This window comes from Pan troglodytes, chromosome 16 (assembly GCF_028858775.2).
Source record: "Pan troglodytes isolate AG18354 chromosome 16, NHGRI_mPanTro3-v2.0_pri, whole genome shotgun sequence".
In the NCBI taxonomy this organism is placed as follows: domain Eukaryota; kingdom Metazoa; phylum Chordata; class Mammalia; order Primates; family Hominidae; genus Pan; species Pan troglodytes.
In genome coordinates, this window is record NC_072414.2 from 48,377,774 (window position 1) to 48,403,019 (window position 25,246).

At 36.8% G+C, this 25,246-nt stretch overlaps 1 protein-coding gene across 42 annotated transcripts in view; it reads left to right on the plus strand.

Annotated features, from left to right (window-relative positions):
- The window catches only part of TEX9 (testis expressed 9), a 216,173-nt gene that overhangs the window by 117,058 nt on the left and 73,869 nt on the right, over positions 1 to 25,246 (plus strand). For 8 of the 42 annotated variants that reach the window (XM_016927627.4, XM_016927626.4, XM_009429184.5 and 5 more), the window contains exons 1-4: positions 4,408 to 4,548; positions 4,650 to 4,741; positions 12,480 to 12,579; positions 23,041 to 23,120. In XM_016927627.4, the coding sequence (XP_016783116.2) occupies positions 4,522 to 4,548; positions 4,650 to 4,741; positions 12,480 to 12,579; positions 23,041 to 23,120 (299 nt within the window). In that variant the 5' untranslated portion in view covers positions 4,408 to 4,521. Of the gene's footprint in view, positions 1 to 4,254; positions 4,965 to 7,090; positions 7,126 to 12,479; positions 12,580 to 18,265; positions 18,327 to 23,040; positions 23,121 to 25,246 lie in introns of those variants that run through there. The other 34 variants (XM_063795017.1, XM_063795021.1, XM_063795016.1 and 31 more) reach the window with 27 other exon arrangements.

The window sequence follows — 25,246 nt, forward strand, 5'->3', positions numbered from 1 at the left end:
TTCTCTTGCTCCTGTTTTCTGCCTCCTGACTATCCCGAGGCTTCCCCATGTAACCCTGTATGGCATGGCATGCGTCCTATTTCTAGGACCTGTGAGTATAATAAATGTTGTTTTCCTCTCATGGCCACACCTGACTGACCATCACAGAAAATAACACAGAACAGGTTACTTGGATCTTCTCTTTTTCTTGGTTAGCACAGCTATAAGTTTATTGATTTTAACTAGATCGTGGTTTCTGTGATTTTCTCTATTGTTTCCCTGTTTCAGTTCCATTGATTTATGTTCTAATGTTTATTGTTACTTTTCTTTTGCTTTAAGTTTAATATTTTTCCTTTAGCTGCCTTGAAGGTAGACATTCAGAGTTTAGATTTTTCTTCTTCTCTAATATATGCATTGAATGCTAAGCACTCCAAGCACTGCTTTCATAACATTCCACAGGTTTTGATAAGTTATATTTCAAATTTTATTTAGTTCAAAATGTTTTTTTAATTCCTCTAGATATTTACTTGATCCATGTATTATTTAGAAGTATGAATTTAATTTGCAAATATTTTGTGGGTGTCCAGCTGTTTTGTTATTGATTTTTAGTTCAGTTTTATTGTGCTCTGGGACCACAATAAAATAGTTTGTATAATTTCGGTTATAGGTTAAAGTGTGCCACCTCCCCCTCCCTACCATATATTGAAGTCCTAACCCCCAGTACCTGTGAATATGGTCTTTACAGATGTAATCACGTTAGGATGAGGTCATTAGGGTGGCCCACATCCGATATTACTGGAGTCTTCATGAAAAGCAGGAATGCCATGCAAAGGCAGAAACACACAGGGGAAATGCTACATGATTATAGAGGCAGAGAGAGGTTGTAGTGATGCAGCCGCAAGCCAAGGAATGCCAAGAAGTGACAGCCACCATAGAAGTTAGAAAGAGGCAAAGAAAGAGTCTCCCCTGCAGGTTTCAAGCAAAACATAGTCCTGGTGATACTTCTAGCCTGGTTTTGGACTTCTAGCCTCCAGACCCATGACACAATAAATTTCTGTTGTTTTAAGCCACTCACTTGGTGGTGCTTTATTACAGCTACCCTAAACTATATAATTTATATTCTTTTAAATTTATTAAAGTGTGTTATGGCTAGAATGTGTTCTAGCTTGGTGAATGTTCCATGCGACCTTGAGAAAAATGTGTATTCTGCTGTTATTGAAATGAGTATTCTATAAATGTCAATTAGATCAAGCTAATTGATGGTGCTGTCCAGAGCAACTCTTGCTGATTTTCTGCCTGCTTAACCTGTTAATTACTGAAGGAGTAGTATTGAAGTCTCCAAATATAATGATGGATTTGTCTATTTCTCTTTGCAAGTCATACCAGTTTTTGCCTCATGCATTTTGACACTACTGTTAGGAGGATTTACACCAGGATTGTTCTATCCCCTTGGAGAATTGACCTCTATCATTAATGCTCCTCTTTGTCCCTGATAATTTTCCTTGTTCTGATGTCATCTTTGTTTGAAATTAATATAGCTACTCCAGCTTCCTTTTGATTAGTGCTAGCATAGTGTTCCTTTCTTTATCCCTTGATGTTGTAAATAGTTTATTTTTAAGATGTTTTAACAGCTTGAGTGATTTATTTCACATATCTATATTTACCCATATAAAGTGTACTATTAATTGGCTTTTAGTGTATTCACAGAGTTGTACACCATCAACACAATTGATTTTAGAATATTTTCACTAGCGCCCCCCAAACCCTGCAACTCCTTAGCTAACCCTCCATCATCTGCCAAGCCTAGACAACTACTAATCTACTTCTGTCACTATGGATTTGCCTATTGCGGACATTTCCTACAATATGTAGTCATATTGAAATAGAATCCTATAGTATGTGATCTTTTGTGAAAGAAATTAGATAATACTTGGTCTTTTGTGAATGGCTTCTTTCACTTAGCATAATATATTCAAGGTTCATCCATATTGTGGTATACATGTACTTCATTCTTTCTTGTTTCTGAATAATATTCCATTGTATGAACATACCACTTTTTATTTAATTACTAATCAGTTTATGACCATTATGGGTTTGTTTTGCATTTTGGCTGTTATGAATAATCCTGACATAAACATTTGTACATATACTTTTCATGTGGGTGTGTTTTCATTTTCCTTGGGTGTATACCTAGCAGTGGTTGCTGGATTGTTTGGTAACTCTGTGTATAAACTATTGAGGAATTGCTAGACCATTTTCCACAGTGGCTGCACAATTTTCCCATTCCCACTAACAGTTTATGAGGGTTCAAATTTCTCTACATCCTCCTCTACACGTTATTGTCCATCCTTTTTTTTTTTTTTTGAGATGGAGTCTCCCTCTGTCACCCAGGCTGGAGTGCAGTGGTGCTATCTTGGCTCACTGCAACTTCTATCTCCCAGCATTTCACCATGTTGGCCAGGCTGGTCTCAAACTCTTGACCCCTGGTGATCTGCCCGCCTCAGCATCCCAAAGTGCTGGGATTACAGGTGTGAGCCACCGCACCTGGCTATCCATCCTTTTGATTATCGCCATTCTAGTGGGTGTCAAGTGGCATTTCATTTTGGTTTTAATTTTCATTTCCCTGAGGACAATATTGAGCATCTTTTCATGTGCTTTTTGCCTATTTGTATATGTTCTTTGGAGAAATCCCTATTTCTTTGCCCATTTTTAACTTGGGTTGTCTTTTTAAAAATTTTTTTAAATTGTTTTTCTTTTTTTTTTTGAGACAGGGTCTCACTCTGTGACCCAGGCTAGAGTGCAGTGGTGTGACCATGGCTCTTTGCAGCCTTGATCTCCCTGGCTCAAGTGATCCTCCCACCTCAGTCTCCTAGTAGTTGGGACTACAGGCATGTACCACTGGACCCAGCTAATTTTTATTTATCTATTTCCTTTTTTTTTTTTTTTGTAGAGATGGAGTCTTGCTGTGTTGCCTTGGCTGGTCTGGAACTCCTGGGCTCAAGTGATCTTCCTGACTTAGCCTCCAAAGTGCTCATATTACAGGCATGAGCCACTGCACCTACCTATTTTTGAATTTTAATACTTCTTTATATAGTCCAGACACAAGTTATTTATCAGATATATAATTTGCAAGAATTTCCCCTCTTCCTGTGGTCTTGTTACTTTATTTATGGTATCTTTTGAAACTAAAGGTTTTTAGTTTTGATAATGTCTAGTTTATCTATTTTTTTTTCCTTTTTTTTGTTTTTCTTGAGATGGAATTTCGCTCTTGTTGACCAGGTTGGAGCGCAATGGTGCAATCTCAGCTCACCGCAACCTCTGCCTCCCAGGTTCAAGCGATTCTCCTGCTTCAGCCTCCCCAGTAGCTGGGATTACAGGCATGAGCCACCACACCCGGCTAATTTTTTTTTTTTTTTTTTTTTTTTTTTTTTAGGAGTGGCGGGGTTTCTCCATATTGGTCAGGCTGGTCTTGAACTCCCAACCTCAGGTGATCCACCCGCCTTGGCCTCCCAAAGTGCTTGGATTACAGGCATGAGCCTCTGTGCCCAGCCTCTTTTTTCTTTTTTTTTTTTTGCTACTGCTTTTGGTGTCATATCTAAGAATCCATCAAGGATTCTCAGAATTGTAATTCAAGGTCATAAAGATTTACACCAACAGTTTCTTTGAAGAGCTTTAGAGTTTTAGCTCCTAAGTTTAGGTCTTTGATACATTTTAATTTTTGTATATGGTGTGAAGTTAAGGGTCTAATTGCATTTGGATATCCAGTTGTCTCCCCATCTGTTGAAGACAATTATTTTCCCATTGAATGGTCTTGCACCCTTTCTAAAGATCAGATGACCATACATCATATCACGGTTTATTTTTGGATGTCAATTTTATTCCAGAACAATTGAAATTATTAACCGCTTACGTGTTTCAGGCATGATCCTAAGCACGAATTCATTTGCTTCTCATAATAACTGTGAAGTGGGCACTATTCTCACTTCCATTTGACAAATGAAGTGGCCGATATACAGAGTGATTTGCCCAAGGCCATATAACTAGTAAGTGGCAGTGCCAGGATAATAATTTAGGTTGACTAACTTGAGAGCCTGAGTCTTAGCCATGCATGCTGTAAACAAAAATTAGAAATCAAAACTTCTGAATTCCACTGAAGAGCTCACTTTAAGCAAACGGGGTGAAGGTCGGATTAGCCACTAACGGTTTGAAAAGCACAACAGGGAGGGATTGCCTCACCAGCTTGCTTTCTATAGAGCAGCGGCAACGGACCTGCCTGTTTTGGCTGAAACTCTTTCAACCCCCACAAGTTGAGAATTTGCACTAACTAAGTCGAATTTGCAGTTAGGAAGCCTTCCTGGGTTCCTGGGACAGCGCCGAGTGCTGCGAGCAAAGGCCGGGCCCGCTGCCAGAGGCTCGCGCCGCTCGCAGCACAGAACCTGAGAGTGGGAAGGCGTAGGCGCCCGGGCGGGAGGCACCCGGGATGTGGAAACTCTCGCGGGAAGATGCGTCGTTGCCTCGGTAACCGCGTCGCAGTCGCCGAAGATGGCGGGGCGAAGTCTGTGTCTCACGGTCAGTTCAACTCCAGGCTCCTGGGGAGCGTCTGGGTTCCGGCGACTAGGACGCCTAACTTCCTTTAACTTCGGGTCTGAAAGTCTGTGGCTCTTTTACAGAGAAGCAGCGTTCCAGGGACTCCGTTCCCGCCACCCGTTCAGCAACCCTCTACACCTGGACCCGACCTCCTCGCCTTGGAGGAAGAATATAAGTAAGAAATTCGGCGGTTGAACTTTTCCTTCTTTCTTTCATCTGAATGAGGCTGCTTACAAGTACTTTTTTCTGGAGACTGGCTGGATCTTCGGGACCACTCACTCTGCAGCATTCCCTTCTCGTCATCTCGTTCACCTGCCGTTTATCCTTTCTTTGTCTTTGATCTGAGTAGTTCGCCTGCGTATTAGAAGATATTTGAAGTGGGCGAAAATTTAGCCCAAGTAAGCATGTTGTTTAATTTAAAACGTAGCCCAAGTAAACAGCAAGATACTGTTGGAAGTTATTTGGGTAGCAGGAATTGCCACGAATAGTTAGTTCACTTGATAGTTTAGGTTATTTCGCTTAATATCAAGTTCATAGAGTTTACCTTGTGTAAATTTCCTTTAGGTTGGTTTCTAAATTGAAAGGATGCTTCCCACTGCAATCAGAATTACCATTCTCGTTCAAATATTCCTTTTCTTATCTGTTCTCAGTGTAATTACAACTATCCTGACAACGGTGCTTTCATTCTTGGCCCATTCTACTCCTCATCCCCAAGTTTTCACACAGCAGCCAGTGTAATCTTTTAATTTGATCTACCATTCCTTTGCTTAAAATTCTACAGTAGTTTCCTGTTGCATTTCAAAAGCTCTGATCGATGTGGCTCCTCCTGCCTCCTCTATTTGATCTTATTCCCTCTTCCCCTTTTCCCCCTAAAACTCTCCAGCTTCACTGGCCTTTTAGTTCCAAAAACTCTTTCAGGTTTTCTTTCTATCTCAGGAAAGAGACAATCACACACGCCTTCAACCTGTAATGTGAGTGGCCTTCCTTGACCATGCTAAGTAGGCTCCCTTGTTGGTCTTTTTCATTGTCTCAGTGATTTTTCTTTCTAATTAGCATAATTTGTTACAATAAATTCATTTGTGAATTTCCTTTTTGTCTGTCTCCACTGGACTGTAAGTTCCAAGGGCAGAGGCGATGTCTGTTTTATTTGCCATCATACATACCCTTATTAAAAAGTGCCTTTTAACAACTCCCTTTCGTTTTAATATAAAATAACTAGATTAAAATTTGGAAATAGTTGGCAGTTTGTATCAGAGGGTTAAACTAGAGTATCGTATGATCTACATATGATCTATAAGCATATTTGAAATTAAAACTGAAAGTTACTGTGTTTAGGTGAACTATACACAGACCAATTTACCACAGCAAGTAGGAAGATAATCATATCTTCTTCTCTCTGATGAAATGGGCCGATTATCCCAGTTCAAAAGTGTACTTAAGCAAATTAATCTGTTTTCTATATATAGTTCTTTATCAGCTGTGCCTCAATCAAAACGGTTATTTTCATTATCATTAACCATATAGTATTAAATACCTGGATTAGGTTTATTTGTTCAGTTATTTGAGAGTGTATTTTGCACCTGGTTCTGGTGCATCCTTAGGGATATAGTCCTGCTTAAAATGAGAAATATACAGGGACTATTATTGTATTCTAGTACGAGTTACTTTATAAAACGAGATAGCTAAACAGTATTATATGGTGGCCAGTTGTTACTTGTTCTGTTATCTGTACTCTGAGTTGTGCACATCTGAAGCATATGAACAGAATAACTCCCTACACTACCTGAATCTTCTAGAATACTTCTGTGTCATGTAGAAGAGTAAAATGTCTGTCCATCCCTGTAAGCAAGAATATGAAATTATAACAATATGGTATCTGTTTTGCCACCTGTTGTCTTGGCATTGATCATTAGAATGCTACTTCCCAGGGACCTCAATCCAAAACCTTTTGCAGTTCTGCTTCTGTTGGAGGAAATAATCACTGTCTGAAAGGATAGACTAAGGAAGATGCTAATCGCTCAAGTGGATAGATTTTTCAAGCTTCATTCCTGTATTATAATACCAGATAGCTAAACAATAAGATAACATAATAACTGGTAGGGCAAGCCCCCTCATAAATCCCAATTACATTGGATTTACAGATTAATTTGTAGAGAACTGACTTATTTATGCTATTGAATTTTCCACGAATATGATACTTCTCCATTTATGGTTTTTTTTTTTACCTTTAATAGTGTTTTATCATTTTACTACATAAAATTCTTGCGTATATAATTTGCTTCAAGGTACTGAATAGTTGCTATATAATAAGTGGAATTTTTTCTATTTTCTAATTGGTTATAAATGTAGAATTTTTAGATGTTGATGCTACATCTGCGTTTATGTACACACAGATCTTCAGTCCTGCTGGACTCTCTTATTCATTCTGTGAAGTCCCTTGGATTTTTGATGAAGACAATTATATGCAAATTTTGATCATTTTGTCCCTTGGTAATTCTCCTACATTCTCTTTTTCTCTGTTTAGGACTTCCCGTGTGATATGGAATAGAAAAAGTGATGGTGAGCTTCCTTGTTTATGATTTTGAGAAGCCCACTTTTAATAATCACTACATTTGAGGTTTGCTCTAGGGTTTTGGTAGATTCTTTTTATTATGTTTAAAATTCTTCCCCTTAATTCCTAATTTGAATGAGTGTTAAATGTATCAAAACTTATTTTTTCCCTAATTAATTCAGCTGTTGGTATGTTCTTTTTCCCTCCTTTAATGTTTTAACATACTGAACTACAAAGGCAGGTTTCTTGTTTTCCTTTAAAGACTTCTAGATTTGATTGCTATAATTTTATGTAGGTTTTTTGCATCTATGAACAAAAGTGAAATGGGTGTTGTAGTTTTTTTCTACTTCTTTTCCTTTCTGTTTTTGATATCAGTATCATTCTGGCTGTATGAAAGAAGCCGAATAGTTTTCCTTTTTTGATTCTTTTCTTGGAAGCTTTTTATAATTAGAGATTTTCTGCCCTTTGATTAAAATTGTGAAACTGTCTGAGTCTAGTGTTCTTTTATTCAAGGGGATTCTTTTTGTCTATGCATTTAGCTTCTTTAATGATTAGATGTACTATTTCTAGAATAGTTTTTGGTTATTTCTAAAATAATTTTTGGTTCTAGAAAAGTGTTCATATCATGTATGTTTTAAAATACATTAGCATAAACTGAGTCTATGGTGGTATGTTTGAAATCTTGACTGTATCCATAACCATGTACACCCCTCCTTTTGGTAGCTTTCCAATATTGTTTATTTTTGTCTTTTTCTTTTTCTATCAAGCTTCCTGGGAGATTTATCTGTTTTATTGGTCTTTTCAGAGAACCAGCTTTGGTTTTCTTGCTAATCTGTGCTATTTTAAAATTTCATTAATCTTTACAGAAATAAAGACAAATGATCTCTTCTAACTGGGGTGGATTAATTTTTTGTTTTTTAGTTTATTTACCTCATTTATTGTTTTTCTTATTTCTTAATAAATATATTTAGTCTTTAAATTTCTCTCCAACTGTAGGTTAACTATATTCCAGGACTTGTTTTGATGTATATTTCTTTTATGGTTATTTAGTTCTAAATATTATACGATTTTCATAGTAATTATTTAGAAGTGTGTTTTTTAGTTTGCAAGCACATAGGGTTGTTTGTTTACTGTTGTCTAGTTTTTATTTTTCTAAGTATGTATGTGACAAGGTCTTGCTCTGATGTCCAGGCTGGAGTGCAGTGGTGTGATTATGGCTCATTGCAGCTTCCACCTCCTGGGCTCAAGAGTTCTCCCACCCCAGCCTCCCAAGGAGCTGGGACTACAGGCGCATGGCACCATGCCATGCTAATTTTTTTTTTTTTTGAGACAGGGTCTCACTGTGTTGCCCAGACTGGAGTGCAATGGTGTGATCTCAGCCCACTGCAACCTTCATCTCCCAGGCTCCTGAGTAGCTGGGACTACAGGCATGTGCTAACATTATTATTATATTTTTTGTAGTGATGGGGTTTCGTCATGTTGCCCAGGCTGGTCTTTAACTCCTGGTCTCAAATGATCCACATTCCTCGGCTTCCCAAAGTGCTGGTATTACAGGCCCAGCCTAGTTTATTTTAAATTGCATTATGATTAGAGAATTGATGTGATATTAAGTTTTTAAATGTATTGAGACTTATTTGTGGCCAAGTGCTTGTTCACTTTTTGTAAAAGTTCTATGCGTTCTTTGATAGAAAATGTATTTATTATTTGTTGGCTAATCTGTTTTATATTTGTTCTTCATGACATCGGTATCCTCACCTTTTTTCTTGTTGCAGCTTTATTGGTTTCTGTTAGAAGTGTATTAAAAATCATCAATTATAATTATAGTTTAAAAAAATTCCTTATAATTGTGGCCATTTTTGTTTGGGAGTATCTTGTTTGACTTATTTAAATCTTCTTGATTCCTTTCATTATTATGCAGTGTCTGTTATATCTTTCTTCATCCCTTTATTTTCAAACTTTGTATGTCATTTATCAGTAAGAGCATTCTTTTTATAACCAGTCTGATAATTTCTGCCTATTAATAAGTGAATTTAATATATTTACATTATTACATAACTTGAAGTTGTCTTAGCCACCTTATTTTTTATATTTTCTATTATGTCTTGTCTTTGGTTCTTGTCTGTCTTCTGCTGGATTGAATGGGTTTTCATTATGTCTTTATTTTTACTGATTTGGAAAGATGTTAGACTGCTTTAACTTGGTGTCCTCTGTCTTTTAAATTAGATAATATTTTACTTTGTTGTTTTGAATACACCCACACCCAGTTAATCATCAATTTTTTTATAGTCTGTACTAATTTAGATTTATCATGTTTTCAGATATCTTCATAATTCTTTTTTTCCAGATTCAATTTCCCCCTTCCTGAATTGTAGACCCTTTATTACTTTTTGTGAAAACCTGAGTCTTAAACTCTCCAGTCTTTTTGAAAATTGTTACTTTGCATTTATTCTTCAATTACAGTTTATCTGAATGTAATTCTAGATGGCCAGCTTTTCCTTCTCAGCCCATTAAAGATATCCTTATATTGTCTGTTGGTAATATAAGGATAGAAATGTTAGAATGTCGGAAATGTTAATGAGCCATCTGCTGTCAGCTTTTTAGATAATTATGCTGGTAGACTATTTTTCTCTGTTGTTTTAAAATAATGATTTGGTAGTTTAGGGAGTACTCTCTTTAAAATTCTGTATTTTCACTGTGATGTATACACAGGTGGATTTGTTTTCTTTATTCTTCATGAGATCCATGTCTTCAGTTTGGGAAATTCTCAGCATTAGCTCTTGAAATACTGTCATTCTCTCCTCTTGGGATTTCTTTTTTTCTCTTTTGGAGACAGAGCCTTGCTCTGTTGCCCAGGCTGGAGTGCAGTGGCACGATCTTGGCTCACTGCAACCTCCGCCTCCCAGGTTCAAGCGATTCTCGTTCCTCAGCCTCCCCAGTAGCTGAGATTACAGGCATGCAGCACCACACCTGGCTAATTTTTGTATTTTTAGTAGAGCCGGGGTTTCGCTATGTTGGCCAGGCTGGTCTCCTGGCCTCAAGTGATCCTCTCTCCACCTCCCACTGTGCTGGGATTACAGATGTGAGCCACTGCACCCAGGCCTCTCTGGGATTTCTTTTATAACTTCTGTTATAGTAGGAACATAACATCTGTCTTCAATGGATGTTAACCTGTCTTTTGTGTTTTTATCCCCTTGTTTTCTGTATCTCCTTGTAGGTGATTTATTTATATCTGTCTTCTAATTCACTCATTCCTTCTATGCCCATTATGCTGTTCAACATATCTGTCAAATTTCCTTGAGTTCTTAATTTCAATGACTGTGTTTTTCATTTATGTAATTTATATTTGGATCTTTTTCAAATTCAGCATTCTTTTATGATAAAATCTGGCTCTTGCCTGATGTTTTTCTAAGCACATTTTTTCCAAATTAATGCTAATTTTAAAATTTTTTTTAATTGTTATATTATCTCTTGTTCTTATAGTATAAATTTTCCCTTTCCTCACATCTGCTGATTCTCTCTTTCAGTGGCTTGTTTCTTTATGCAATTTGTTACCTTTCTGAAGTCATCTTTAGCAGTTTGCTTTTTGAGAGAGTCCTATATATTCTAGATGAGTAAATGTTCCTATAGGGTGGTTTTCAATTTACCTTTACTAGTTTCGAGTTTTGATTGATTCCACGTCAGCTTTCTTCTATTTTAAAGTTTTTCCATGGTGTCCTTGTATCACCTAGATAAGATGAATTTGGACTTCCCTCTTGTTTGTTTTAATTACTCACAAGAGAATCTTTTCTACCCGTAGTTCTAGTTTCATTTCTGCTCACCTAAGGTTGTTGGTAGAATTTTTGTAGTCTGTGTTTCACAGGTGTATCCCTTCATGACTCACATACATCAGCTTCTGGCTTTTAAGCTATTTTGGCTTCTGTTCCTGTTTGTTGCTCTCACTTTGAATTGCTGCTTTATTCTTAGTACCAGGGCATTTCCCTTGCCTGAGTTTGAGCTTAGCAATATTTCCTCCATTACATTTTATCTGGCATTTCCATGGATTTAGAGTAGAATAGTCTTCTCAGTCATCTTGGTCCACTATATTAATTGGAAACTTAATCCTTGTGATTAAGTCCTTGTTAGGGAAATTTGAAAAATCAGGTAATGGCACTTTAAAGGCACCTTTAAATCTTTCTTAGATATTTTTCTTTTGACCAGGTAATCCTAAGATATAAAAATATTTCTTAAAGCTTCAGACTGTTAAAGGATATGGTACTAATCTCCCCCCCTTTTTTTTTTTCCCTGGGGGTGGAGATTGTGTTTTGTGTTACTTCTGAATCACATGTCTAAGAAAAACAAGATATCTAATTTTTAAAATCCTTAAATTTTAAAATTTCACATAACCTCAGAAGATCCTAGGTGGTCTAGAAATGTGACATCTCAACAGGAGAAAAAAGTTATATGCTTTTGAATATGTTTATTATGGTGTTAACCTTTAAAAGTGAAAAGGGGACTTAACAATAGGGACAGAGTTCAGTACATTATCTTAATTGCAATTTATTGAATTATCGTATAGCAGTTTAACATGCTTATAAAGATTACGTGAAGATAGATATTCCTTTTATATTGCTGTGGGAAAACAGTACAAAATTGTGTATATGCTATAGATGAAAATTGGAAGGAAATATTAAAAATAAAAATGGATGGTGGTGGTAGGATTATGGGCAGTTTTTCGTTTAAAAACAATTTTTTTCAATAATATTGTCATTCTTGCAGTCTTAATATAGGACCAAGTAAATAGTATTTCTATTCTTGCTAGATTCCAAGTAGAATGAAAAATCATAATTAAAAAAGGAGTGACAGGTAGAGGTCAAAATAGTCACCTTTATTTCCGAGGAAGCTTGATATTAAAGTATGTATCTGAGGTGTGAGCCACGTTGGGTCTGCTCACTAAACCTCACATTTAGCTCCCCAGTTATAGCAATACCCCAAACCAGAGCAGATCTCCCCCATACCCTGCCCACTTCTGCCCACATTAGAGCAGGGCCTGTCTCTGGAGAAGCAAGGTTAGAATTTGCATTCTTTGCAGGTAGGCTAATAACGAGAAGGTGGTGAGTGGAACAGAGTTGAACTCACCCAGCTTATTCTTCCCAAATATATTAGATAAGTTACGTCACTTGAAATTAATAGAGGGCCACAGAAAGGCTAATACTTAGTGTTTGAGTTCCTACTACAAGGAAGGAGGAATCATGGGGAGTTGAGGATAAGTTCTTAATGGCTGTGTTCATTTTAGAGTAAGAATGCCATATGTATATTTTGGCATTTGTTGATTACGTCACTTGATAACGTGTAATTGCTGAAGTTTATTTTTTATTTTTGTTAGGATCTTCAGTATATCCCAATTATTTTCTGCTTTTAGGCGTTTAAATGCAGAATTGCAGGCAAAAACAGCTGACGTGGTTCGACAAGCTAAGGAAATAATAGTAAGTATATGTACAATTATTAATAATTCTATATAAATGCTAGTTTTTTATCTTTTTCATTTGATATATGACATATATACAAAACACTAGCCAAAGCATGTGTGTTCAGTTCAATGAATTATTACAAATTGAACATGAATATATATGCATAGGTATAGGAATGTATATATGTATATGTTTTTAGTAAGCACACATTTTCTAAAAGCCACTGAAAAAGTACTTTCCATTTAGATTCTCCAGTCATCTAAATTCTCATTATAAATTCTCATTATTAATTGATAGGATAGAGCAACTCTCCTTAGAGGAGTAGTCTACTTTAAAACTTTTATCAGTTCATAGTTAATTTTGATTCTTACTTTCTATCCTCCCTATGCCCCAAAATGGAGTTGATGGAAGCAGGGAAGGAAACCTAGGCAATATTTTATCTTCATGCCTTATACAAATCCATGATTATTTGTTAGTTTAGGAATAAGAAATGTATCATATATAACATTTCAAGTAATATATTTTGATAATGGTTACAGATTTGTATTTTATAATTTATAATTAGATGTTTTACTAAAAATATTTATAATTAAATTTATAATTACATGTTTTACTAATTTATAATTAAATGTTTTACTACAAATATTTTTATTTCATCTTTTAGTTTTTGCCAGTGTCTGAAAAGCAGGAAAATACTTGTACAAAAGGACCGCACGTTATAGTAGAATGACAGATTCATTACGTTTTCTACTCAGAGAGCCCTGTAGAAAGAATCTCCCCCTGCAAATAAAAAACAGAATAGAAAACTGGGACAAGCTAGGAAAGGGGTTGGGGAATGGATTCCTACCCCTGCAGAAGCAAACAATATAAGGTTTCTCATATTTAATTTTTATTTACTCACTTTCTCTTTTTAAAATTTTTAATGTTTGTGGTTACATAGTAAGTGTTTATGGGGTAAATGAGATATTTTGATACAGGCATGCATTGTGTAATAATCACATCATGGAAAATGGGGTATCCATCCCCTCAAGTATTTATCCTTTGTGTTACAAAAAATCCAATTATACTATTTTAGTTAATTTAAAATGTACAATTAAATTATTTTGACTATAATAAACATGTTGTGCTGTCAAATACTAGGTACTATTCATTCTTTCTGACTATATATTTTTTTACCTATTAACCATCCTTATCTCCCACCCCTGCATCCCCCATTACCCTTCCCAGTCTCTGATAACCATTCTTCAACTCTCTATCTCCATATGTTAAGTTGTTTTGATTTTCAGATCCCACAAATAAGTGAGAGCATGTGAAGTTTGTCTTTTTGTGCCTGGCTTATTTCACTCAATGACTTCCAGTTACAACCATGTTGTTGCAAGTGACAGGGCCTCATTATTTTTTATGGCTGAATAGTACTCCATTGTGTATATGTATCACATTTTATTTATCGATTCATCTGTTAGTGGACACTTTGGTTGCTTCCAGATCTTGGCTATTGTGAACAGTGCTGCAACAAACATGGAAGTGCAGATATCTCTTTGATATATTGATTTCTGGGTCAAATGGTATTTCTAGTTCTAGATCCCTGAGGAATCGCCACACTGACTTCCACAATGGTTGAACTAGTTTACAGTCCCACCAACAGTGTAAAAGTGTTCCTATTTCTCCACATCCTCTCCAGAGCTGTTGTTTCCTGACTTTTTAATGATTGCCATTCTAACTGGTGTGAGATGGTATCTCACTGTGGTTTTGATTTGCATTTCTCTGATAGCCAGTGATGGTGAGCATTTTTTCATGTGTTTTTTGGCTGCATAAATGTCTTCTTTTGAGAAGTGTCTGTTCATTTCCTTCGCCCACTTTTTGATGGGGTTGTTTGTTTTTTTCTTGTAAATTTGTTTGAGTTCATTGTAGATTCTGGATATTAGCCCTTTGTCAGATGAGTAGGTTGCGAAAATTTTCTCCCATTTTGTAGGTTGCCTGTTCACTCTGATGGTAGTTTCTTTTGCTGTGCAGAAGCTCTTTAGTTTAATTAGATCCCATTTGTCAATTTTGTCTTTTGTTGCCATTGCTTTTGGTGTTTTAGACATGAAGTCCTTGCCCATGCCTATGTCCTGAATGGTAATGCCTAGGTTTTCTTCTAGGGTTTTTATGGTTTTAGGTGTAACGTTTAAGTCTTTAATCCATCTTGAATTAATTTTTGTATAAGGTGTAAGGAAGGGATCCAGTTTCAGCTTATACCCAAAGGACTATAAATCATGCTGCTATAAAGACACATGCACACATATGTTTATTGCGGCACTATTCACAATAGCAAAGACTTGGAACCAACCGAAATGTCCAACAATGATAGGCTGGATTAAGAAAATGTGGCACATATACACCATGGGATACTATGCAGCCATAAAAAATGATGAGTTCATGTCCTTTGTAGGGACATGGATGAAATTGGAAATCATCATTCTCAGTAAACTATCGCAAGAACAAAAAACCAGTCACTGCATATTCTCACTCATAGGTGGGAATTGAACGATGAGAACACGTGGACACAGGAAGGGGAACATCACACACTGGGGACTCTTGTGGGGTCGGGGGAGGGGGGAGGGATAGCTTTAGGATATATACCTAATGCTAAATGACGAGTTAATGGGTGCAGCACACCAGCATGGCACATGTATACATATGTAACTAACCTGCACAATGTGCACATGTACCCTAAAACTTAAAGTATAATAATCATAAAATTAAAAAAAGATATATTGATTTCCCCTCTTTTGGACCTATACGCAGCAGTGGGATTGCTGGATCATATGATAACTTTAGTTTTTTGAGGAACCTCCAAACTGTTTCCTTTGTAGTTGTACTAATTTACATTGCCACCAACAGTGTACCAGGGTTCCCTTTCTCTACATCCTCACCAGCATTTGTTATTGCCTGTCTTTTGGATATAAGCCATTTTATCGGAGTTGAGATGATACTGTAGTTTTGATTTGCATTTCTTTGATGATCATTGATGTTGATCACCTTTTTTTATGCCTGTTTGCCATGTGTATGTTTCTCTTGAGAAATGTCTATTCAGATCTTTTGCTCATTTTTAAATTGGATTATTAGATTATTAGATTTTTTTTCCTATAGAGTTGTTTGAGCTCCCTATATTTTCTACCCTTGTCGATGAATATATTTTCTCCCATTCTGTGGGTTGTCTCTTTACTTTATTGTTTCCTTCACTGTGCAGAAGCTTTTTAACTTTATGTGATCCCATTTGTCCATTTTTGCTTTGGTGACTTTTGCTTGTGGTGTATTACTCAAGAAATCTTTGTTTACTCCAATGTCCTGGAGAGTTTCCCCAATGTTTTCTTATAGTAATTTCATAGTTTTGAGATCTTAGATTTAAGTCTTCAATACATTTTGATTTGATACTTGTATATGGCAAGAGGTAGGGGTCTAGTCTTCTTCTTCTGCATGTGGATATTCCGTTTTCCCAGCACCGTTTATTGAAGAGACTGTCCTTTATCCAGTGTATGTTCTTGGCAACCTTGTCAAAAATGAGTTCACTGTAGGTATATGGATTTGTTTCTGGGTTTTCTCTATTCTGTTCCATTGGTCTGTGTGTCTGTTTTTATGCCAGTACTCAGATGTTTTGGTTACTATAGCACCATAGTATAATTTGAAGCCAGGTAATGTGATTTCTCCAGTTTTGTTCTTTTTGCTTAGGGTAGCTTTGGCTATTCTGAGTCTGTTGTGGTTCCATATAAATTTTAGGATTGTTTTTCTATTTCTGTGAAAATGCGATTGGTATTTTGCAAGGGTTTGCCTCGAATCTGTAGATTGCTTTGGGTAGTATGGACATTTTAACAATACTGATTTTTCTAATCCATGAACTGGAATATCTTTCCATTTTTTTGTGTCCTCTTCAATTTCTTGCATTGATGTTTTATAGTTTTTGTTGTAGAGATCTGTTACTGCTTTGGTTATGTTAACTCCTAGGTATTTTATTTGTGGCTATTGTAAATGGGATTACTTTTTTATTTATTTTTTAGATTGTTGACATACAGACACACTACTGATTTTTGTATGTTGATCTTGTATCCTGCAACTTTACTGAGTTTATCATTTCTAATAGTTTTTGGTGGAGTCTTTAGGTTTTTCCAAATATAAGAGCAAATCATCTGTAAATGAGGTTAATTTGACTTCTTCCTTCTGATTTGGATGCCCTTTATTTCTTTATCTTGTCTGATTGCTCTAGTTAGGACATTGAGTACTATGTTGAATAACAGTGGTGAAAGTAGGCCAGATCTTAAAGGAAAGACGGTCAGTTTTACCCATTCGGTATGATACTAGCTGTGGGTCTGTCATATATGGCTTTTATTATTTTGAGTTCTGTTCCTTTTATACTCAGGTTTTGAAGTGTGTTTACCATGAAGGGATGTTGAACTTTATCAAATGCTTTTCCAGGATCAGTTGAAATGATCATACGGTTTTTGTCCTTCATTCTGTTGATATGATGTATCACATTGATTGATTTGTGTATGTTGAACCATCCTTGCATCCCTGGGGTAAATCCCACATGGTCATGACAAATGATCTTTTTAATATATTACTGAATTCTGTTTGCTAGTATTTTTTGAGGATTTTTGCATCAATATTCGTTAGAGATATTGGCATGTAGTTTTCTTTTTTTGATGTGTCTTTGGTTTTGGTATCAGGGTAATACTAGCCTCATAAAATGAGTTTGGAAGTATTCCCTCCTCCTCCAATTTTTGGCATAGTTTGAGTTGGTTTGGTATTAGTTCTTCTTTAAATGTTCGATAGAATTCACAGTGCAGCCATCAGGTCCTGGGCTTTTCTTTACTGGGAAAATTTTTTATTGTGGCTTCAGTCTTGTTACTTATTATTGTTCTGTTTAGGTTTTGGATTTCTTCATGGTTCAATCTTGGTGGGTTGTATGTATGTGTCTAGGAATTTATCTGTTTCCTCTAGATTTTCCTATTTATTGGCATATAGTTGCTCATAATAGCCACTAATGAGCCTTTGAATTTCTGCATTGTCAGTCGTAATGCCTCCTTTTTAATTTCATATTTTATTTATTTGGGTCATCTCCCTTATTTTGTTAGTCTGTTAATTTTGCTCATCTTTAAAAAAAACCAACTTTTTGTTTCATTGATCTTTTCTTTATTTCAAATTCATTTATTTTTGCTCTGATCTTCATTTCTTTTCTTCTACTAATTTTGGTTTGGTTTGTTCATGCTTTTCTGGTTCTTTAAGATGCATTGCTGGCTGGATGTGGTGGCTGATACCTGTAATCCCAGCACTTTGGGAGGCCAAGGCACGTGAATCACTTGAACCCAGAAGTTTGAGACCAGCCTGGGCAACTTGGTGAAACTCCATCTCTAGGAAAAATACAAATTAGTCAGATGTGGTGGTGCACGCCTGTAGTCCCAACTACTTGAGGGGCTGAGGAGGGAGGATTGTTGAGCCCAGGAAGGTCTAGGCTGTAGTGAGCCATGATCATGCCACTGCACTACAGCCTGGGCAACAGAGTTTCTCTCTATCTCAAAGAAACAACAACAAGAAAAAAAAAAAAAAAAAAAAAAAAAAAAAAAAGAAAGAAAGAAAGAAAGAAAAAAAAAGAAAAGAAAGAAAGAAAAAGAAAAGATGCATTGCTAAGTCATTTATTTGAAGTTTTTGTTCTTTTTTGTTGTAGGCACTTACAGCTGCATAAATTTCCCTCTCAGTACTGCTTTCACTGTATCCCATAGATCTTGGTATGTTGTGTTTTCATTATCATTTGTTTCAAGAAATTTCTCAGTTTCCTTCTTAGTTTCTTCATTGACCCACTGGTAATTTAGGTGCATATCATCTAATTTCTATGTCTTTGTATAGTTTCCAAAGTTCTGGTTATTAATTTCTAGTTTTATTCCATGTAATCAGAGAAGATGCTTGATATTATTTCAATTTTTAAAATATTTTACAACTTGTTTTGTGACCTAACATATGGTCTGTCCTTGAGAATGATATACATGCTGAGGAGAATAATGTGTATCTGTAGTCTTTGGATGAAATGTTCTGTAAATGTCTGTTGGGTCCACTTGTTCTGCAGTGCAGATTAAGTCTGATGTTTGTTGAGTTTCTTTCTGGGAGATCTGTCCAGTGCTAAAAGTGGGTGCTGAAGTCTCCAGCTATTACTGTATTGTGGTCTAGCTCTCTCTTTAGCTCGAATAATATTTGCTTTATGTATCTGGGTGCTCCAGTGTTGTATGCGTATATATACAATCATTATATCCTGTTGCTGGATTGACCTCTTTAGCATTATATAATGACCTTCTTTGTCTCTTCTTACATTTTTTGTTTTGAAATTTATTTTGTCTAAGTATAGGTTCTCCTGCTTTTTTTTTTTGGTGTAGAATATCTTTTTCTACCCTTTTTATTTTCAGTCTATGTATATATCTTTATAAGTAAAGTATGTTTCTTGTAAGTGACAGATCATGGGGTCTTGTTTTATCATCCATTAAACCAGTCCGTCTTTTGATTGAAGAGTTTAGTGCATTTACATTCAATGTTAATACTGATAAGGGCCTTAATCCTGTCATTTCATTATTTGTTTTCTGGTTGTCTTGTGGCATTCCTTCCTGTCTTCCTTTTATTGAAGGTGATTTTCTCTTGTGGTATAATTTAATTTCCTGATTTTTATTTTTTGTGTGGTCATTGTATGTTTTTTGGCTTGAGGTTACTGTGAGGCTTGCAAATACTATCATATAACCCATTGTTTAAAGCTGATGACAACTTGACGCTGATTGCATAAACAAACATGCAAAAAGAAAACTAATACAAACTCTACACTTTACTTTTATCTCCCTAGTTTTTAACTTGTTGTTACTGTTTCTGTCTTACTGTACTGTCTATGAGTTAAAAAGTTGTTGTAGTTATTAGTTGTAATTGGCTCATCATTTAGTCTTTCTAGTTTAGAGTAGTTTACACTCAATTACAGTGTTATAATATTCTGTGTTTTTCTGCATGTTTACTATTACCAGTGACTTTTGTACCTTCTGATGATTTCTTCTTGCTCATTAACATCCTTTTCTTTTAGATTAAAGAACTGTCTTTAGCATTTCTTGTAGGACAGGTCTAGTGTTGATGGAATGCCTCAACTTTTGTTTTTCTGGGAAGGTCTGTTATTATCTTTCATGTTTGAAGGATATTTTTGCTGGATATACTATTCTAAGGTTAAAATCTATATTTTTTTTCTTCAGCACTTTAAGTATGTCATGCCACTCTCTCCTGGTCTGTAAGGTTTCCACTGAGAAGTCTGCTGCTAGATGTATTGGAGCTTCTTTGTATGTTGTTTGTTTCTTTTCTCTTGCTGTTTTTAGGATCCTTTCTTTATCTTTGACCTTTGGGAGTTTGATTATTAAATGCCTTGAGGTAGTCTTTTTTGGGTTAAATCTGCTTGGTGTTCTATAGTCTTCTTTTACTTGAACATTGATAACTTTCTCAAGGTTTGGGAAGTTCTCTGATATTATCCCTTCGAATAAACTTTCTACCTCTCTCTTTCTGCCTCTTCTTTAAGGCCAATAAGTCTTATATTTGCCCTTTTGAGCCTATTTTCTAGATCTTGTAGGCATGCTTCATTCTTTCTTCTTTTGTCTCCTCTGTATTTTCAAATAGCATGCCTTCAAGATTACTAATTCTTCTGCTTGATCAGTTCTGCTATTAAGAGACTCTGATGCAGCCTTCAGTATGTCAGTTGCATTTTTAACTCCAGAATTTCTCGATTCTTTTTAATTATGTCAATCTCTTCGTTAAATTTATCTGATAGAATTTTGAATTCCTTTTCTGTTACTTGGGTTTCTTTGAGCTTTCTCAAAACAGCTATTTTGAATTCACTGTCTGAAAGGTCACATGTCTCTGTTTTTCCAGGATTGGTCACTGGTGTCTTATTTAGCTCATTTGGCAAAGTCATGTTTTCCTGGATGATCTTGATGCTTGTAGATGTTTGTCACTGTCTAGGCATTGAAGAGTTAAGTACTGTAGTCTTCACAGTCTGGGTTTATTTGTGCCAGTCTTTCTTGAGAAGGCTTTCCAGTTATTTAAAGGCACTTGGGCCCCCTGCCCAATATCACTAGGGTTTTTGCAGACTTGTAGAGGCCTTGGTGGTCTTGGATAAGATCTGAAAGAATTCTCTGGGTTACCAGACAGAGACTCGTTCTCTTCCTTTATTTTCTCCCAAACAAATGGAGTCTCTTTCTCTCTGTGCTGAGCTGTCTGAAACTAGGGGTGTGGTGATGCAAGCACCCCTGTGCCCAGCACCACTGGGATTGTGCTCCGTCAGACCTGAAGCCAGAACAGTACTGGATCTTGCCCACAACCTGCTATAAACACTACCTGGCTACCACCTATATTCACTCAAGGCCCTAGAGCTCTACAATCAGCAGGTGATGAGGCCAGCCAGGTTTGTGTCCTTCCCTTCAGGGTGGCGAGTTCCCCCAGGCCCTGGGTGGGTCCAGAGATGCTGTCTAGTAGTCAGAGATTGAAGTTAGAAATCTTAGAAATTTATCTGGTGTTCTAGTGTTTTGTGGCTAAGCTGGCACTCAGACTACAACATAAAGTCCTTCCTGCTCTTCACTCCCCTTTCCACAGGCAGAGGAGCCTCTCCTTGTGGTCACCACCACCACCAGTCCATAGCAGGGTTCTGCCAGGCCACTGCTAGTGTTCACTTAAAGCCCAAGGGCTTTTCAGTCAGGTCGTGGTGAATGTTGCCAGGCCTGGGACTCACCCTTCAAGGGAGTGGGCTCCCCTCTGGCCCTGGGCAAGTCTAGAAATGCTGTCTAAGAGTCAAATCCTGGAATCAGGCACCCCAAGAGTCCACGTGGTGCTCTGCCCTGCTGTGGCTGTGCTAGTTCTTAAGGTGCAAGACAAAGGCCCCTTTACTTTTCCCGCTGCTTTCACAAGCAGAAGGAGTCTTTCACTGTAGCCACTACAACTGGGAATGTGCTGGATCACCCCTGAAGTCAGTATGTCTCAGAGCCCAAGGCCCATGGCCTGCTATTAATACCTTGGTATTGCTGCTGGTTATTTGGGGCCCAAGGTCCCTTTATTTAGCAGGTGATGAATGCTGTCAGAACTGGGTCCTTCCCTTCAAGGCAGCAGATTCCCTCTTGGCCCAGGATGTGTCTAGAAATGTCATTTAGGAGCTAGGGCTTGTAATGGTGGCTGCGTGACTCTGCCTGGCACCCTGTTGGCTGCCTTCCATGGCCGAGGTGGTATCCAAGATGCAAGATAACATCCTCTTTACTTTTTGTTCTCCTCTCCTTAAACAGAAGGAATGATACACTTTTGTTGCTGTGAACTGCACTGCCTGGTGTTGGGGAAGGCATGGCATAAGCAATCCTTTAGTGCCCTGGTTGGTGTTTTCCTAGGTCACAATTGGTGTCTCCCTAGGTGCCAGCCTAGTCCTCTGGCTCTGAGTCAAGCCCAGCACTAGGATTTGCCTAGAAATTGGAGCCATTGTATCCTAGACTGCCCTTCAAGTTTACCTAGGACCCCAGAGCACTTTGGCCAGTAGTGGCAAGACTTGCTGACAAACTGGAGTTCTGACCCACAGGATGGGTGATTTTCCTCTGGCTATAGCTGGTCCAAATGCTTCCTCCATGCATGGGTACTCAAAGTCTCCGCCCCGCATGACTTTGCTCTCCACTCTGACAGGGCAGCACTGAGTTCAGTGTACAGTCGCCCAGTCACTGTGCTGTCCCTCCCCTAAGTACACAGACTCTTCAGGCTGCACAGCCACTGCAGGAGTGAGTCAGGAAGGGGTGGTGTCAGCTTTTTAAGTCTCTCCAACCGTCTTCAATGCCTCTTTCAATGATATGAAGTTAAAACCAGGTACTGTGTTTGCTCACCTGATTTTTGGTTCTTGTGATGATGTTTTTGTGTGCAGGTAGTTGTTAAAATTTGGTGTTCCTGCAGAGGGAATGAATAGTGTAGGCTTCTATTCCACCATCTTGCCTCACTTTCATTTCTTGATGTGTCTTTGCCAAAAGCTTTTACCCCTGATACTTCACTTTTAGCATCTTCACAGTCTTCTCAACATTGAAGTTTTTCCTGATTTGAGACAAATTTTTCTACCCATTTAGTGAATTTATTTTTTAAATTTCTTGTGCCTCCTTCTAATTTCTGCTGTATGCTGTATAAGCTGGAAGACTCTAAAGGGTTGGGGAAACTGGAGTTAGAAATATTATGTAAAGGCCTTGATATTCTTACATTTTGCCTTTAGGATGGAATTTTTTAACCCAGAACAAATGAAAGGTGCAACTAGTGTTATAGACCTTATCTTCATACTATAGCATTTAGAATTCTGTGCCTTTATGTTATGGAAACCTTGGACAATTCTGAAATGATGAATGTTCAGAGAGGCACTTGAATATATCTTAATGGTTTGGTTTTTTTTCTATATGATATATTACCTATCTTTACTCATTTAAGAGAGATCGGCAAGAAGTACGATCTAGGCCTGTTTCAACACAAATGAAATCATGTGATGACGAAGATGATTACAGTTTAAGGTAAGTAACTTAAATTCTCAAGCACCTTCTTTTAAAAGGATGTACATGGATCTTTATGTAAGATCTTTTTTGCATGCAAACATTGAAAAATCTATAATTTGAAGAATAATGTATATATAGGGGGCTTATACCAATCAGACACAGTGCAAGCCCTTTATCTCATGTAATTTTCAAAATATTATTTTGAAATGTATATTCTTGTCCTCATTTTTAAAACTTTAGAGAGGAAACAGGAAAAGTATATAATCGATGTGAATAAAACTATGAAATCATATTGTAGCAGACGGAATAATGATCACCAAACATTCCAAGTCTCTTACAGTTGTCATTGGGCTATGAACAGAAGTTTAGTTAATCTCTTCCAAGCCAAAACAGACAAAAATTGGTGTGTGGACCTCCAAATGACTTTCCAGCCATGAAGATGAGTAAAATTCCAATTGGTAAAATCTCCTAGCCTGGTCTCTGGGTGACCGTGTGTGGACCATGTAGAAAAAAGGATCTTTCTTCCTCACTACTGCTGCATTGAATGGGTTAAGCCACTGGAATTTTTAGGTTACTATCCTGCTTATCTTTGCTAATGTTGAAATTGGTATTGGGAATGGAATGCTGCATAACAAAAATTCAGAAGTGTGGCATTACCTTAGCAGTTAGGTGGGAGCCAGCAAGGAAACTGATATTGGAGGCTGAAAAGATAAAGGATTAATATTATGTAGTGGCAATGAATTTAGTAAAACTATCATCTGTGGTAAATTGGGAGGCACAACAGGTGTCTAATGAACTTGTTCTCTGGGGAAAGAGGCTGAAACACAATATCAACAGTATGTCCTGTTAAAGAGACAAGTTTGGGAAACATTTGGCTGATTTGTAAGCAGAAATAAAAGGGAATACCTGATTATCTAATTCAGAGTCACAAAGATTTACAACCATGATTTTTTTGAAGAGCTTTATGGTTTTAACTCTTAGATTCAGGTTCTTTGATCCATTTTGAGTTAATTTTTGTATGTGGTATAAGAGTCAACCTCCATTCTTTTGCTCATGGATAGCCATTTGTCTCAGCATTATTTGTTGAGAAGACTGTTCTTTCCCCATTGAATGTTCTTAGCACTTTTGTCAAAAATCAGTTGACTGCAGACATACGGTTTTATTTTTGGACTTTCATATCTGTTCCATTGATCTATATGGTTGTCATTATGCCAACAGCACACTCTTGATTACCCTTGTTGTAACTGTGGAGTTGTGGAGTAAGCTGGTTTTAGACCTCAAGAATTACAAGGTAAAATTGAGAAAATCTGTAAGGAACAAAAGCCTATCAAAATTCAACCTTGAGACAAATATCAGACTAAACATGTGGACTTTATGACTACTGATAAAATTTTTCAGTGGATTAAGGCTCCTCAATGCAAAGATCATATTAAATGGCACATAGTGAAACTTTTCATTTGGGTAAAATGGCCCATGGCAAAGACCTAACTAAAGTTATAGTCTCTCCTTAGAAGCTTGACAGTGTTAAAGTAACCCATTTTTAAATTGAGAAAGAGAGGTCAGGTGAAGAAATAAATAAAGAATTAGTCTTGGAAAGAATTGTAGGTGATGTAATGGCATGTAGAACTGGCTGAAATTAAATAGGGAAGAAACCCACTAGTTTGGGGGAAAGTTTTATCAGCAAAGAAACTCTAACAATGGACTATAATTATTTCTGGCTTTTAAAATATTAAAACAACTATGGGTACCCCGCCTTCCAGTATTCTAAGATCAAGAAGTAGGCTATAAGAGGTGCATAGCCCTACAGGGTTTAGAGACAAAAGAGAAGTTTATTACTGACATGGCAGTATATTTGGCTCATGTGAAATATTGGGACTTTATTCATTTATTCAAAAATAATTATTGCATACGATCCAGTATTTCCCTTCCTAGATATTTACCCAAGAGAAATATAGACATATATCCACGAAAAAACCTGCATGTGAATTTTTAGATCAATTTTATTCATAATTACCAAAACCTGGAAATAATTAAAATATTTATCAATTGGTGGCTGGATAAACAAATTATGGTATATCCATGCAATGGAATACTACTTGGCAATAAAAAGACATGAACTACTAATAGAATAACAACATAGTTGC